The sequence below is a fragment of the Pyxicephalus adspersus genome, unplaced genomic scaffold, assembly GCF_032062135.1.
Source record: "Pyxicephalus adspersus unplaced genomic scaffold, UCB_Pads_2.0 Sca144, whole genome shotgun sequence".
Lineage (NCBI taxonomy): Eukaryota > Metazoa > Chordata > Amphibia > Anura > Pyxicephalidae > Pyxicephalus > Pyxicephalus adspersus.
Genome location: NW_027317151.1, coordinates 1 through 14517, shown reverse-complemented (window position 1 = coordinate 14517; position 14517 = coordinate 1). Strand labels below are relative to the sequence as shown.

Here is a 14517-nt window from a genome sequence, read left to right as displayed (position 1 = left end):
GTAAGAACTAGTAAACTGTGATGGTTTTAAGGGGAAAAACTGGTAGATCATGAGGGAGGAATGGTAAATCATTCAGATCTGGTGATTGCTAAAGCTGGCAAGATTCACTGATGGATGGCTAAATATAAACCAGGAGAAACCAAAAAACAAATGCAGTACAAATTTTAGTACTTCTCTCCATAACCTTATCCATCCTTCCCACCGCTCCTCTTCCGCTGCATCTCTTTGTAGTTCTCTTCATTGACTTCCATTTCACCTTAGAATTAAATTCAACTCCTGTACTTTGCCCCCCTACCCGCTCGCTCTTCGTTTCTCTAATGACCTACTACTGACTTCCTCACTCATAACCTCATCACACGCACGGCTCCAAGACTTTTCTAAAGCTGCCCTGACTGTGTGTAGGGCCTCCTACTTTCTGCCCATTTAAGAGCACTCAAAACCCATCTTTTCAAATCTTCACCCATCTTCTTCCGTCTCTTAAAACCTTCACTACTTCCCACCATTCCATATCCCCCCTCCTATTGTGTGTTACTTCCCCCACCTCCTAGATTGTAAGCTCTTCTGGGCAGGGTCCTCTCCTTCTCCTGTGTCACTGTCTGTATATGTCATTTGAAAACCCTATTTAATGTACAGCGCACCGTAATATGTTGGCGCTACATAAATCCTATTTATTAAAAAAAAACAACAAAAAATGTATACTCTGATCTTTTGTCTACACAATGTATTTTTGTTTTAAATGTACGATAAATTATTATTTTATTATTAATTGATGTTTATAAGTGTGAATTATGTATATTAGGTGCCTTTAAAATCTATGAATACATTTGTGAAATAAACATTGTATGCCGCACTGTACAATAAAATGTAAAGCTTGGCTCGATATTTAAAGTGGACCTAAACTAAACTTTAAACTTACATAACAGGGTAGACAACCCTTTTATTTACGTAAATGTTACCCTTTTTTGTGCTGAAGAAAGAATGAAAGAGCGCAGCCTCATGCAATTTTTTATTTTTTTATTAAACAGTATTTATATAGCGCCAACATATTACGCAGGGCTGTACATTAAATGGGGATACATACATCATGCATGCTGGGAGGCTTCTGGACACTGCTTCTGCACATGCTCAATTTCGGGCATGCACAGCAGGAGCATTTTCTTCAATGGGGACAAAAATGCTGATCTCACCCATGTGCAGTACTCTTCTTTCAGCAATGTGCATCACCCAATCTCACACATTCGCAGTGCGAGACTGGTACTTCGAACAAGGCCAAAGATGTCCTGAAACGGAGGATAGCGGCATGGTGCAGTATCCAATCCAGAAAACCTCCGTAGCGATCGACAGAGCTACGAAAAAAAAGGTGAGCTTTTTTTTGTTCAGTTTACTTCGGCTTTAAGAATAACATTTTGCAAACAATACAGTCATAATAAAACCTCAGCTCTGTTTATAAAAATCACTTTATTAAACACTGACATGTTGACATGGTCTAAAAATATCTTTATGTGGTGAGTGAACACTGCTACACAACGTAGGGCATGTTGTTGGAGTATGTACAACAGCTGTACAAGGAGCATCATCCCCGTTGCTAAGGAAGGCCTGCGCGGTTGCTATGGAGCTGTTTAGCCTGACATCATTGAGATCTGTCAGAGGCGTGGTCAGATAAAATCCTATTACCGCAACTATCAAGCACGAGCTTTCAGTGGGCGAAATCCCCCCCCTTCCACCCTACTTTCTTCCTATCCAATCACTAGGCGTGTGCATGTGTCGCTAAGGAAGCGGTTGCCAGGTGGAAGCGTACGCTTTTCAGCTGATTGGAGGAGATGGTGGTCACGTGGCTCAGCGCTGCTCTCGTCTCCTGTCTAGCGCCGGTTTCTATTGTCTCGGGGACGCGCTCTGTAGTGGAAGGCGGCGGGGGCGCGCAGCACATATACGGGGAGATTAGTGACCCCATGTTGTGTGTAATGACGATTCGTGTCCATACTGACATGAATGTACTGCAATACTGAGCATGTGATTTATTAGCTGTATGCAGTCACCTGGTGAGTAGTGGTGCCACAAAAGGGCAAAGGGTGCTTGTTTTATATCTATAATCAATATTTAGTATGTATTTGTGTGTTTGTACCATACAGGTGTGCAGTACCTGGGGGTCTGTAAGGTTATGGTTGCCAGTGACGGATTGTGAATAAATGCCTTATTCACCAACGTGCGCCAGCTGACACAGAGATTCACTCGCACCTTATTACACATTTTCACGCACTTTAGCCAACATGGAGTTTGATTTTGATGTGCACAAGATCTTCTTGGACCCCATCACCAAGCTGGATAGCAGTCTGATCCCTGTGCGCCGACCACTAATCTCCAGGTATGTATGGCTGCCAATGGCAGATTATAACAATGGGGGGTACACAGGTTCCTGGGGGGGCATAGAGATCAAAAACATTCTTCCCAACAAATGTATTTTCCCTTTCTTTATATAAAAGCAGGCCATACAAAAATGCAAAAAAAAGTACACTTTAAGCTCTCACCACAAGCTGCCTCTATCCATGCTTTTGCAACCATCTCCTCTCTCAGAGGTGCTGCCTAATGAAGGGTGTTGCACTTTTTTGCAAAAAAACAGAATTTTAACCTTACATAAAAGAGTTGTCTACCCTTTTATGTAAAGTGAAAATTCTGAGTTTAGGTAGGCTTTAAATCCAAATTCCTGTGTGTGATGAGGATTTTTCAGTTTCGTACTACAACGTAAAAGTAATACAATAATAATTTATTATGTATAACTTTTTAAAAACATGTTTTTAAAGTGATACGTAATAAATAATTAATTGTTGCATCTTACTAGTAGTCTGAAGACACGAGCTGGGAGGGGGGAGTTTCGGCAACACACTGACTACAAGAGCCGCTGTCACCCAAGCCAAAAGAGGGCACATCAGCAATAGGCTGACCACAGAAACTGCTATCAGTGAAGGTAGGATGGGGTGTGTCAGCAACATGCTGGGCACAGGAGCGGCTGTCATTTAGGCTGGGAAGGGGACATGGTATCAGTAGTCTGAAGACACTAGCCACTGTCACTTAGGCTGGGAGAGAGGCTTGTCAGCAATAGGCTGTCTAGAAAAGCCACTATCCCTTGAGTTGGGAGGAGGGCATGTTAGATCAAATAGGCTGACCACACGAGCCACTGCCACTGAACCTGGGATAGGGGGTTGTCAGCAACAAAGTCATTTAGGCTGGGAAGGGGGCATGTTACCGATACCCTGACTACATGAGCTGTTGTCACTCCAACTGGGAGAGAGGCTTGTCAGCAGCAGTCTGTCTAGAGGAGCCACTGTCACTCAAGCTGAAAGGGATGCGTCTCAGCAATAGACTGACCACTGTACCCGCTGTCATTTAAGCTGCGACGGGGACCTGTTGCCAATAACTGGATGAGCCATTGTCACTCAAGCTGGCATAGCGGTCTTGTCAGCAACAGTCTAACTATTGGAGCCACTGTCACTCAAACATGGGGGGGTTCTGAATATAGGGCTAAAGGAGGAAACAAGAATGCAAAAACTGACACGCTTCCATGCCCAGTGTGGTCAGAAAACAGGAATTTTGGTGGCACATATTATCACGTAGTATTGGAGCATTGGTAGCAAATCATAAGAAGCCTTTGCAGGGGCCAATCTGTGTCACACATCTATAAAAACAAGCAAAAACTGCATAGGCACCAGATTTTTCATGACTGTGTTATCTCTGGTCTGTCTCACCCCAGGAAGTAGATGGCGACCCAGATTTGGCATGGATAATAATAGTACCATCCTCCTGGAGAGATAAAGTGATATAGGGGAGTGCTGTAATATCTGTGAAAGGCAATAAATACCTGTAAGTGCTACAATTACTCATTGCTTTACACTCATTACTATTAATAACAATAAACAGTAATTGTATAGCGCTAATGTTACGCAGCGCTGTACATTGAATAGGGATGCACTTAGCATTTTTAGCACTTAGAATGATTAGCAAATTTATCTAATGACTGGTCTACTTTAATTAAAGGATAACTGTACTCTCCATGAAACGGCAGCTTTGAATTTGGAAACATACAAGATTGTTAATACAGAAAACCTAAGAAGTATGCAGGCTGCCATTGTTTACGTATTTCTCCTGAAACGCTAGCTGCCTGGCTGTCATGCTTCTTCATCTTTTTTTCTCATACATTGACACGACTTCCCAAATGCCCTGATTTGTTACTCTCCAGGACTGGAGAAGATACACTTGGACTTGTGTGATCAAGCAAACCTGGAATGGATCTGGTCCAAAATTGAAAATTTGCTAACAAATGGCAAATGATTTTGAAGAAATCCATTCCAGGTTTGCTAGATCACCCGGGTTCACTGATGAAAGTCTATCTGCTCCAGCCTTTGGTAGATTCAATAAATTACGCCCAGTATCTTTAGAACATAAGTAAGGTGCTACAACTTGCTTTGTAAAAATCCTTGCAATTGGAGGTGTCCTGAAGGAAGATTATTTTCCCATAACCCCACTTTTTCTCCGGTACAGGCCCATCACAACCCTAGACTTCTTAAACAAACCATAGGTTGAGGATACCATTGGTGAAAAGCATATGCAAAAATAATGGCGGATGCAAATACATTTAAATTACATGTAAAACTTGATTTTTTCCGGTTAATCTAAGGCTGGTCCAGCTGTTAGATAGACACTTTGCCTGTACATAACCTCCTTATAGCCTAACAACCCAGCAATGTACTTTTTAACTCTCAGATCTCTATCTTGCTGCCTCCTCATTGGCAGTGAGTGTGGGGCTTTTTCGGTGGCATGTTACAATGCCAATACTGTCACATGGGGGGCAGAAATATCATTACCCGGGTAAGCTCCAACTCTTTCAATGGGGAAATGGCAAGGGAGAATGGATGGCCGGGAAAACCTTGCTGTGGTAAGTGTGCGAACATTCGGCACTGGACCTCTGTCCTATACAATCAGTGAATAATGTCTTTTAATGTGATAGATGGTTTCATTTACCTAACTTTTTTCCATTCGGTTTCCATTTCCAAAAATTCAAATAAAAAACACTGGAACAACCATTTCTAAAAGATTCTAGAAAAAAGGGCAATCTTTATTTCTGCAAATTAGTGATATTTTCAGCAAATCTCTATATATTAACATCATATAAAAAATTGTAACACAATCTCATTTAAAGCTTTAAATTAGCAGTTCTCTATATACACATCAGGCCGTAGCGCAAAAAATCAGAATACAAGTTCCCAAACCCCTTCATAATTGGGCTTGGCCAGAACAATCCATTAAGATTCAAACCAATGTCCAACTTACAGCCAAAATAAAAACTGTCCATGTGACTCTCCTCAAGGACAAAACTCCACACAAATAGAAAGGTGTCAGAAAGTAAAGTTCATCAAGCCAAGCGATAGAGAATATTCAGAGCACCTTATATTTTCCAATCATCTCTTCATAATTAGTACATTACAGATGTTTCATAGAATTTCAGTCCAGTCTCTTTGATTCCATAAACTGCAAACTTCCAGGAATATATAGACTATATCTTGCTGACCCTAAACAACATTGTTGCTGCAAAATGTACAGAAAAACAAAAGTTTTGTATACAGTAATTCAAAAATGGGTTTGGTATTCTTTTATGCATTGATATTGTGACCATAAAGCATGTTCAAACCGGTAGCACCATCAGACGGGGACCACATCATGTATGAAGATTATTGTGGTCACACACTGCACATGGACTAAACCAAAAGTTGATCATTTAATTCTCTAAGGAGTTTAGTAAAGATTTTAAAATACGCCCCCACAGCTGGCCTGACTCTCGGTTGAATATTGGACTTGTGGTGTCTATGTATGGACTTCTTTCTTTTTACATCAGCCATCTAATTTTCTTTATACATCCAACATCATATTTACAAAATGTAAGAAAATTTAAAGCACAAACTTAAAGGTATACAGTGCATTGTTGTTGACTTAAAACTGAACTCCAGAGAAAAAGAAAAGTTATATATTTATAGAAACAAACACTTATATCTTTTTTTCAATGCAGTTAATGTCATTTAATACATTTAAATACTATCTGGTGTCATGCATTCACATGTGCTCACAGAAGGATATAGTTTAGGGATAAGTTCATCAATCTGTAGCTGTTCCCTCACTGCCCATTCACTGTCTGAAGCTCTGCTATGTAAATCTTAGGACCTAATGGTCAGATATAAAAATGCTTTGGAATGTGAAACAGCTTCCTAAAAATATTTAGAGTTCAGTTTTAGGTTTAAATGCAGGCACTCCACTCACTGACTAGCGATGTCAGAACAATTAACCTGTAGTGACCCTGTAGGCAATAAAGGAGGACAATGTTAGCTGTTTCAAAAACAAGGTGGCCAAGGGACACATTAGGCAACTCCTATGCCATTGAACCCATTCCCATGCCTGACATCACTTTAATACGTAGCTGAATAAGAAAAAATTCTATAGCTGGGGACTGGGAACTCACAGATAGAATTCAAACCAGGTATTCTTCTTGAAACTACAGGTCCTCTTTCCATGGGTAGTTTGCTCATTTCAAGTTTGTAAACTTAGGCTAGGGTAATCTTAAAAAAATAATGAAATCCTGTAAATCAACTGAAGAATCAGCATATTTTTTTTTGTTAACTGAAAGAAATAAAAATTAGCTGAAGTTTTGCCTGTTTAGCCAACACAAAGCAACTTCCAAAGAAAAAGTTTTATGGAAGTGAAAATTTATAAAAGTCAACCACATAACATTACTCCCTCTAATCACATGACAAAGAAGATGGCACAGTGGTGATTGTCCAGTGTTTGCGGTGGGGTAAGGTTATGGTAGACTAAGTTGGCATTTAAGTCATTATTGGGGGTCATCAAGAAAAACAATCTGGAGTGTCTATGGTATTCACATGAAGTGAAAAACTTTACCACTACCAGTATAGCTTTAAATGGTAATCATTGAATCCTATGGTGCCCTCCAGAGCTTTGCCATGTAAATCTGCTTGTTAGAAGACCTTTAACAAACCCCTAACCCTTCATGGTACCTCTGCCTGATGGATCAATTTAGGAGCACCAAAACTTCCAGGAAGTTCAAAATGAAATTATTTTACTTGGTATAAGATCATTGAAGTAAAAGATTTCCTGTTGGACCCCCTTTTTTCTATCGGTTCTTCTATACCCTGGCCCATAGTTCCACGTTCAGGGCTTCCTCCATTAGTTTCCTTCTTGGTAGCTACACAAATGTATACACCAAAATGGGAAACCATCCAAAGAAGCCATACATACACCACCACAATTAAATCTATTTGACTTGTGTATAAACTTCACTAACTTTTTAAAGAATGATGAAGACTGATGGGGGGTCAGCTTTTTTCCAACCTTCCAGAAAGTCAATGACTTATCACATTGTGAATATGCTGTTGACAATATAACCATATGTTAATGATTCTTCTTCTGGCAACACCATGGCAGTGACATAATCAAGAAAATACACCACTTTATCAAATAGGTGTCTATTCCTTTTCTGGTCAAAATGGTGCAGAATCTCAATCACTGGCAATGGACCCATCTGGACAGTAAAGGAACAATGCCATATGAAAGGTGAGTGAAGGTGAATTGCTACTGTGACTTCGAACAAATGAATGACCCTTCTTTGACAACCCACAAAAAAGCAGCAATGGATCAAGGAACAACCAAAAATCTTCCCATTGAAGCTCTAGGGGGTGGATATAACCCTCCGTATAAGGATTCTCTAATCACCCTTTACCGATAAAAAATTGTTGTTATGTTATAAAGTGAAGATCTTATGATAAAAAGAAATGAGCAATTGTGCATGGAGTCATAGTGGAGTGTTATCTCCGGGCATCTGCCCAATGCATTTCTCAAGCAGCAACTGATAGAGGAAAATGAGCAGCTCCCGTGTCCCGCCGCTATAGAATAGGGAGTCCAGTATGTGGGATTACAGTGGAGATGTCTTCTGGAGGATGCCATCCATATCTTAAATTCCAGACATAGGTTCTTTGGCTGAAAATCCAACATATGTCTCATAAGAATTCCTCCGTCCCAACATCATATTGATTCCAGATCATCAGGAGATGTATAGAGCAGCTTGTAAAGTTTGGCGATTCGTGCAGGCGGACAGTAAGACTTGAAGCATAAAGGAAGGTGTGACTGTTCTGCAATGTGTATGAATAAGGTGCATGTGTACAAGGCGATGGTAGGCACTGGTGTGTTGGGTTCCTAAGCTCCCTAAAGCCTCAAAACGGCTGAGCCTGGTCTGGGGCATCTGATAACTCTCTCCTTACAATTCACCCTCCAGTCGGTTATTGATATTAAACATCTGGGGGAAGTCCTACCTAGGCCTCCTACCACTTTCTTTTTTATAATGCAAACTAACTTAAGGCTGCCCACGCATCTGATTGGGAAATCTCCTTTACATCAAAAAAGCAACCATGTAACACAAGAGTTTGGATACAAATTGAATGTATCATTCCGGTAAGCCAAATTTTTACCAACATTTTGGTAAATCTAAAGAAAATTGTACAATTTTATTAGAAAGTGTATGAAAATAGTATTTGTTTGCTTTTTTATTATGTTCCAAAAAGTTTTGGTTTTTATATAAAAATGCTTTGGGCTCTTTATAAATAAGGCTAATTTAATGAAAGGAAAGTCGTGAGTGCTTTTCATAATGGCTTTTTTACATGTGGAATGTTGTACAATAGTTAAAGTGTAAATGTAATGCGTGAAATATATATGGCCTTATTGATTAGGGCAATGCAAGGTCTAACAATGACATGTAGGATGCAGAAACCCATTGGGACCAATAATAATTTGATGGCCACTGGTAAGCTCTGGGCCACTACCCTTAATTAAAATCCTGATCTAAGTGAGAAGCAAGAATATTCTCAGATATGTAAATTTCAGGGGATTCTTATCAGATAACCAGGTTACTCCATAGCATGAAGGTAGTATATTGGTGATTAAAAATTTTCAACATGGATTCTGCTTTTTTTCCAATAATCCCTTAAGTAGAAACATCTATTTTTGGTATTACTTTTTGTGTAATATTGATTGTAATAATTTAATAAAGCATTATAGCTTTCAGATATTCCATATGGTGCAAAATTTACATACATAGCTGTGAATATTATAACCTTTTTTTTCCAATAATGTATTGTTTTCCTGGTTGCGGTCCTTATATTAAGCCTATATGTATTATCCTGACCTTGAGGTTAAGTCAGTGTGTGGTCAATGTGAGATCCAGTGTAGACATATACAGTTTAGTGTTTTGGAACCAGACGTGTTCACATTGTATGTTTCAGTGTATGGTGTTTTGTCTGCCTGTAACCGATCCAGTGTTTGACTGGGGAGACAAAGTAAAATGGAATAGCTAAAGAAAGGGGGTCATGGGCCGGTGCTCAGGATGAAATGATGAGATGCTTTGTAAAAGCTGGATCACGAAGGATGATGATGGAGGGTTGAATGGCGTCCTCCGCTGCGGTGCTTCGGTTACTCCTTCACTTCCGTAGTGGAACAGCAGAGGGCGTGAGAAGTAAGCAAAGCATGGATGTCCTGGAACGAGGGTCTCTCCCTGCAGTCTCTGGCCCAGCACTGCACCATGAGCTCATACAGAGATAGAGGACAAATCGGTGGCCGGGACAGGTAGATCTGCAATTAGGAGAAAATTATTGGACAATGTTGGTTTATACCCTGAACCAATAACATTACAATCATCTCAAAAATCTGTGCACTGCTGAATTTTATTTTGCTTATAAATCCCCTTCCTTGGTTTTTCTCTTCTCATAAGTGTTCAAAATGTTTTCAAACAGAACCCTTTGATTACATATTACATATGGGATACCTGTGCTTCTCTATGCAATGTGGGAGGATCTTAATAATTGGCCCCACCTTGCGTTGCATGGGCTTAAAACAATGCAAACCAGTGCAGCCCTAAAGGTAACCTTTCCTAAAGGGTTATGGAACTTGATATTTAGAGTTGGACTGGCTTACAGGAGCACCAGATTGGGCCCCAGTCATAGGCCCCCAAAATTAGTTATCTTATTGTTACCTTACAAAAATATAGCACCGGGCCAGAATAGCTATGCACTTTTTCTCACTACCTCTGGTGCGCCCAAGGTCTTTTAAGTCCAACCCTGCTGCTCTTTTTCTGCAAATATTACTTTTTCTGGATGCCATGTTAACCTGCAACAAGCATGCAAATGATGATGTCGGACTTTACACCACTAGGATTTGCATGTTGTTCCAGGTCAGTGAGCTCAGAGAAAATGGATCACTACACTCCTGCCTACAGCAATTGGTTTTAAATAGCAGAATGGGGCATGATGAAACATATTTATTGAGCATTTATTAAGGGGGGACGAATGGAAGATGAGCAGAAGCTACTGCAGACATCAGCATTGTAAGAAACCTGTTGATTTAGACATTTGGGTGCTGATGATCATACTGGCCAACTGTAACCTACCTGCCTGTACTTAAATGGGGCTCTGGGCAAATATTAAGTAGGGGTCACGGTGGCTCAGTGTTTATCACTCTGGCCTTTGCAGCGCTGGGTACCAGGTTCGAATCTCACACAGGACACTATCTGCATGGAGTTTGCAGGTCTCTCTGTGGTCTCTTTGCAGGTCTCTCTGTGTTTAATATGCTTATTGACTTCCTCCAAAAATTGACCTTAGATTGTATTAATAACATATGACTACGGTAGAGACGTTAGATTGTGAGCCCCTTTGTGGGACAGTTAGTGACATGACTATGGTAAAGCGCTGCATATTATGTTGGCGCTATATGAATACTGTGCACAGCATTTGAGCTCCTTATACCCATGCTATTCTGATCAATCGCCCTGCCCTAAAACTGATCCTGCGAGTACAATAAGGTTCAAATATATATTATCATTTAGTTAATAGCATCCCTTTCACATTCAGCTAATTTTATGAAAAAAGGTACATGATAGAAAAAGATTAAGAAGATTCCCATGAAGCCTATGTGGCTTTTGAAAAGTATTTGGCAGCTTGAAGATATCCAGGATGTGACCGCCACAACTGAAGTGAAGGATTATTCCCATCAGCCCTGCATTCCAGAATGGATGTAACTGCACAGAATGATCTCAGTGGATTTTCTGGGTGAATTAAGGCCACTGGAAAAAGCCTATTCACTATAATTGCATTTTTGTCTTACTGCACCCTTGTAACCTCCTGGAAAAATATAAAATTGATTTTTTTAATAGATTTAATATTTTAAGCCTTATGTCCTTTACTGCTGCTTTAATGTCAGTGGATGCCTCAGGTCCAATCTATGGGTAGGCTTTTGCTGAAAGCTATAGGTTTATCCTGTTGTGGATTTGCAATAAATCTAGTATAAACTATACCAAATCAACCAAATCTCTAAATTCTAGTAATAGTCAAGTTACAGCTAGTATTTTTGGTTTACAAAAGGCAAACATGATGTTTATTATAGGGAACACTTATTGGTTTGCTCCAGTTTCCTATTCAGAACCTTTAATATCTCAAATCACACTTACCTGTTTCTTGCTGTCTCTGAAGATTTCTCCAGCATTCTCAATCACATCCTCATCATTCAGCTCTCCATATGGCTGCTCCTTACATAACATCAAAATCTCCCACAACGTCACCCCAAACGCCCAGACATCGCTGGCCGTGGTGAATTTTCCCTGTGCAGAACAAAGAGCATGGTTTAGAAGTTTGGCCTTCACTTTTAGCTTTTCTCTTACCAATACTTTTAATGAAAGATTCAAACATGTAAAATGGTATAAAGTTATACAATGTAGAACATATAAAAATATCACTTGTGCTTTTTTTTTTAAATGAGAAAATGATGGGAAGTGGTGTGATGGATTAAAAGCCCTGGAGAATAGAGTGTGTTCAAGTTAAAGTTTATTCTGCTTAAATGTTGCCTTCCCTGGGCTCTTACTTTTTCTTACTGTGCTAATGACATTTTTAAATAAAACCTTTCTGCCTTTCTATCATACCCTATTTTAATGTAGGTGGTAATCGCTGTGCTTCTATTTGCAATGCAGACAGATCGTGGCTAGGAGGAGGCAACAGCAGAGTGCTATACATAGCTTCCTATAAACATCACAGCACTCTGCGTCCTCAGTACTCTCAAGATTCACCATTTCTGATGCAAGCACTGGGCTGGCACCTGGGAGGGGTTTTGCATTTAAAATGGACAGATGTATATTATTCTGGAGGAATGGGTATTCTTAGGCAAAATGTATTTTCTTGCAGACTACCCTTGGTGTGGTCCACATGTGATGCTGAGACTTCATGATTGATAGAACTGAAGTTTAATGGATAGAAGTGGTGTACCAAGGGCAGTAAGGATGGAGATAAAGGGCTAGGCCATGCTGGATGTCCTAATAAACATAACAAATAAATGAGAAGTAAAATATAATAAAGGATCAAGCAAGCTCACTTACCATGAGTATGCACTCCCATGCCATCCACCGGATTGGCAGCACCGCTCGTCCCTGTATCCGGTAGTAATCTCCTGCGTATAAGTTGCGGCTCATTCCAAAGTCGGCGATCTTAATGGTTAGGTTTTCTCCCACCAGGCAATTTCGAGAGGCCAGATCCCGGTGCACGAAGTTCAGGGAAGAGAGATACTTCATGCCGGAGCAGATTTGTAGGGCCACATGGAGGAGGCTGGGGTAACTGTGGCAAGAGAAGAGACAGTTCCACCATTCAAATTATGTTTTTGGTTTTCAGAAACTAAATCAAGTTTTATCTCATCCATAAATCCAAAAAATCTGTGAACATTAATAATCTTTAACAGTTACTTCTCTAGAATACAAAACATATGTTGCAAGGGGGTGGGCAAGAAGCATAGGATACCACCACTATTCCCACACAGATACTGAATGATACCTAGATACCTTCCTGGCAAATCTCATTAATTCACTCATAGATTTTTTATTGTCGTCTACACAAGTTTTTGCATACATCACTTAAATTATCATTTGGAAAGATAACACTAATTTGTATTATCAGAGAAGGTAAAAATTGCTTGGCCATATTCCTCACCTAATGCAGGGAGGGTTGTGCCCATCTTCCATGCTTTCGTCTTCATCTGCCAGCTGGTGGGAACTCAGGAACTGGTTGAGGTCGCCATTCTCCATGTATTCAGTAATCATACACAGAGGGTCCTCATCCAGGCAGGCCCCCAAGAGACGTATGATGTGTGGGTCACTCAGACGAGACAGGATCTTCAATTCTTTCAAAAAATCGCTCCTGCAGACCAACCAGACAATTACAGTCAATATGGTATCTGGTATATGGTAATATAAAGTATCATCAGTCCAAAGAGCCCTTTTACTGCACCAATAGCTAGAGATTGGTAAATTTCTTCGGCAGCTTCTTCTGTATACACTATATAGCCAGCAACATGTTCACAGCCTCCAAATAATGAGCTTTGTAGAGTTTTGCTCTTACAGCCTACCATATGACAGTGAATGGTCATGGCAGTTAATTTAGTCTTTTATCATCCTTTCTACCCTAAAGGAACCTTTGCAATAAATATCAAATATTGGGGAGTCCCATTTAAATATAATGAGCCTGGGGCTCAGAGAGAATACACTTTTATAATTGAAGCTGGGTGATCCAGCAAACCTGGAAAGGATCTGGTCCAGGATTCAAAACATTTGCTACCAAATAGGAAACTACTTTGACCAAAATCATTCCAAGTTTACTGGATCACCCAGCTTCACTAATAAAAGTGAATACTCCTTGAGGATTGGAAAGCCTTATTAAATCAGGACCAATAACTAACGTGCGAGAAGGGACCACTAATGTTTGCCACCTGTACAGACACCTAATAAGGCTAGTAGTGTCATGCCACTGGATTTGCCAAGTTGTGTTGGTCCAGGAACTATCCAGGCACCATCAAAAGTAACACCAATCAAATACAGCTCAAAGAACCCCTAACAACCTCTGGAGGGGCCCATAAATTACTCAACCATTCTGATTGAGAATGGCTGATTTAGTGCGTGAAACAAAATGAATACAGGAATTTCCAGTACTCCTCATGCCTCAAACAAAATCATTTGACTTTCATGTTAGTTGATAATGTTTAATGTCATGTTTGATGTGTTTCAACCTTTGTGAACTGACTATACAAAAGTAAAGAATAAAAAAAACGCTGAGCAAAATGAATAGCTCATTTTGGCTGTTCAAGATGTACCTTGAGCACATTGATGATAAATATTAAGAATAGGTAGCAATAATTAGTCCCCAGTAGCCTCCATCACACCATTTACCGTATATAAAGCACCCCTAGAATCTGGATACATGAGAGAGAAAGTTGCGGGTAATAAGATCCCTATTTAATGTACAGCACTGCGTATTATGTTGGCGCTATATAAATCCTGATCCTTATATTATAACAAAGGATTACCTGGCATTCTTATTTGCATCTGCTCTTAGTAACTTCACTGCCACCAGAAGACTCCGTCCCTTGCGCATGTTAAAGGGA

The 14517-nt window shown here is 40.0% G+C and overlaps 1 protein-coding gene across 1 annotated transcript; it reads right to left on the bottom strand.

The window, feature by feature from the left end:
• Window positions 1-5075: 5075 nt before the first annotated feature.
• Window positions 5076-14511, bottom strand: LOC140344900 (epithelial discoidin domain-containing receptor 1-like). Its single transcript, XM_072432090.1, has 5 exons — window positions 14440-14511; window positions 13071-13277; window positions 12467-12701; window positions 11549-11698; window positions 5076-9678 (listed from the first exon to the last, which is right to left on the bottom strand). The coding sequence occupies exons 1-5, from the start codon at window positions 14505-14507 to the stop codon at window positions 9520-9522; spliced, it is 819 nt and encodes a 272-aa protein (XP_072288191.1). The 5' UTR covers window positions 14508-14511; the 3' UTR covers window positions 5076-9519.
• Window positions 14512-14517: the final 6 nt, after the last annotated feature.

Bases quoted from the DNA above. Each gene is read 5' to 3' on its own strand.
- LOC140344900 (XM_072432090.1), bottom strand. From the start codon at position 14,507: ATGCGCAAGGGACGGAGTCTTCTGGTGGCAGTGAAGTTACTAAGAGCA. The intron at 13,278-14,439 runs GTAATCCTTTGT...GTTGGTCTGCAG, and splicing joins GATGCAAATAAGAATGCCAG to GAGCGATTTTTTGAAAGAAT. The intron at 11,699-12,466 runs GTAAGTGAGCTT...TGTTCTGCACAG, and splicing joins CATGGGAGTGCATACTCATG to GGAAAATTCACCACGGCCAG.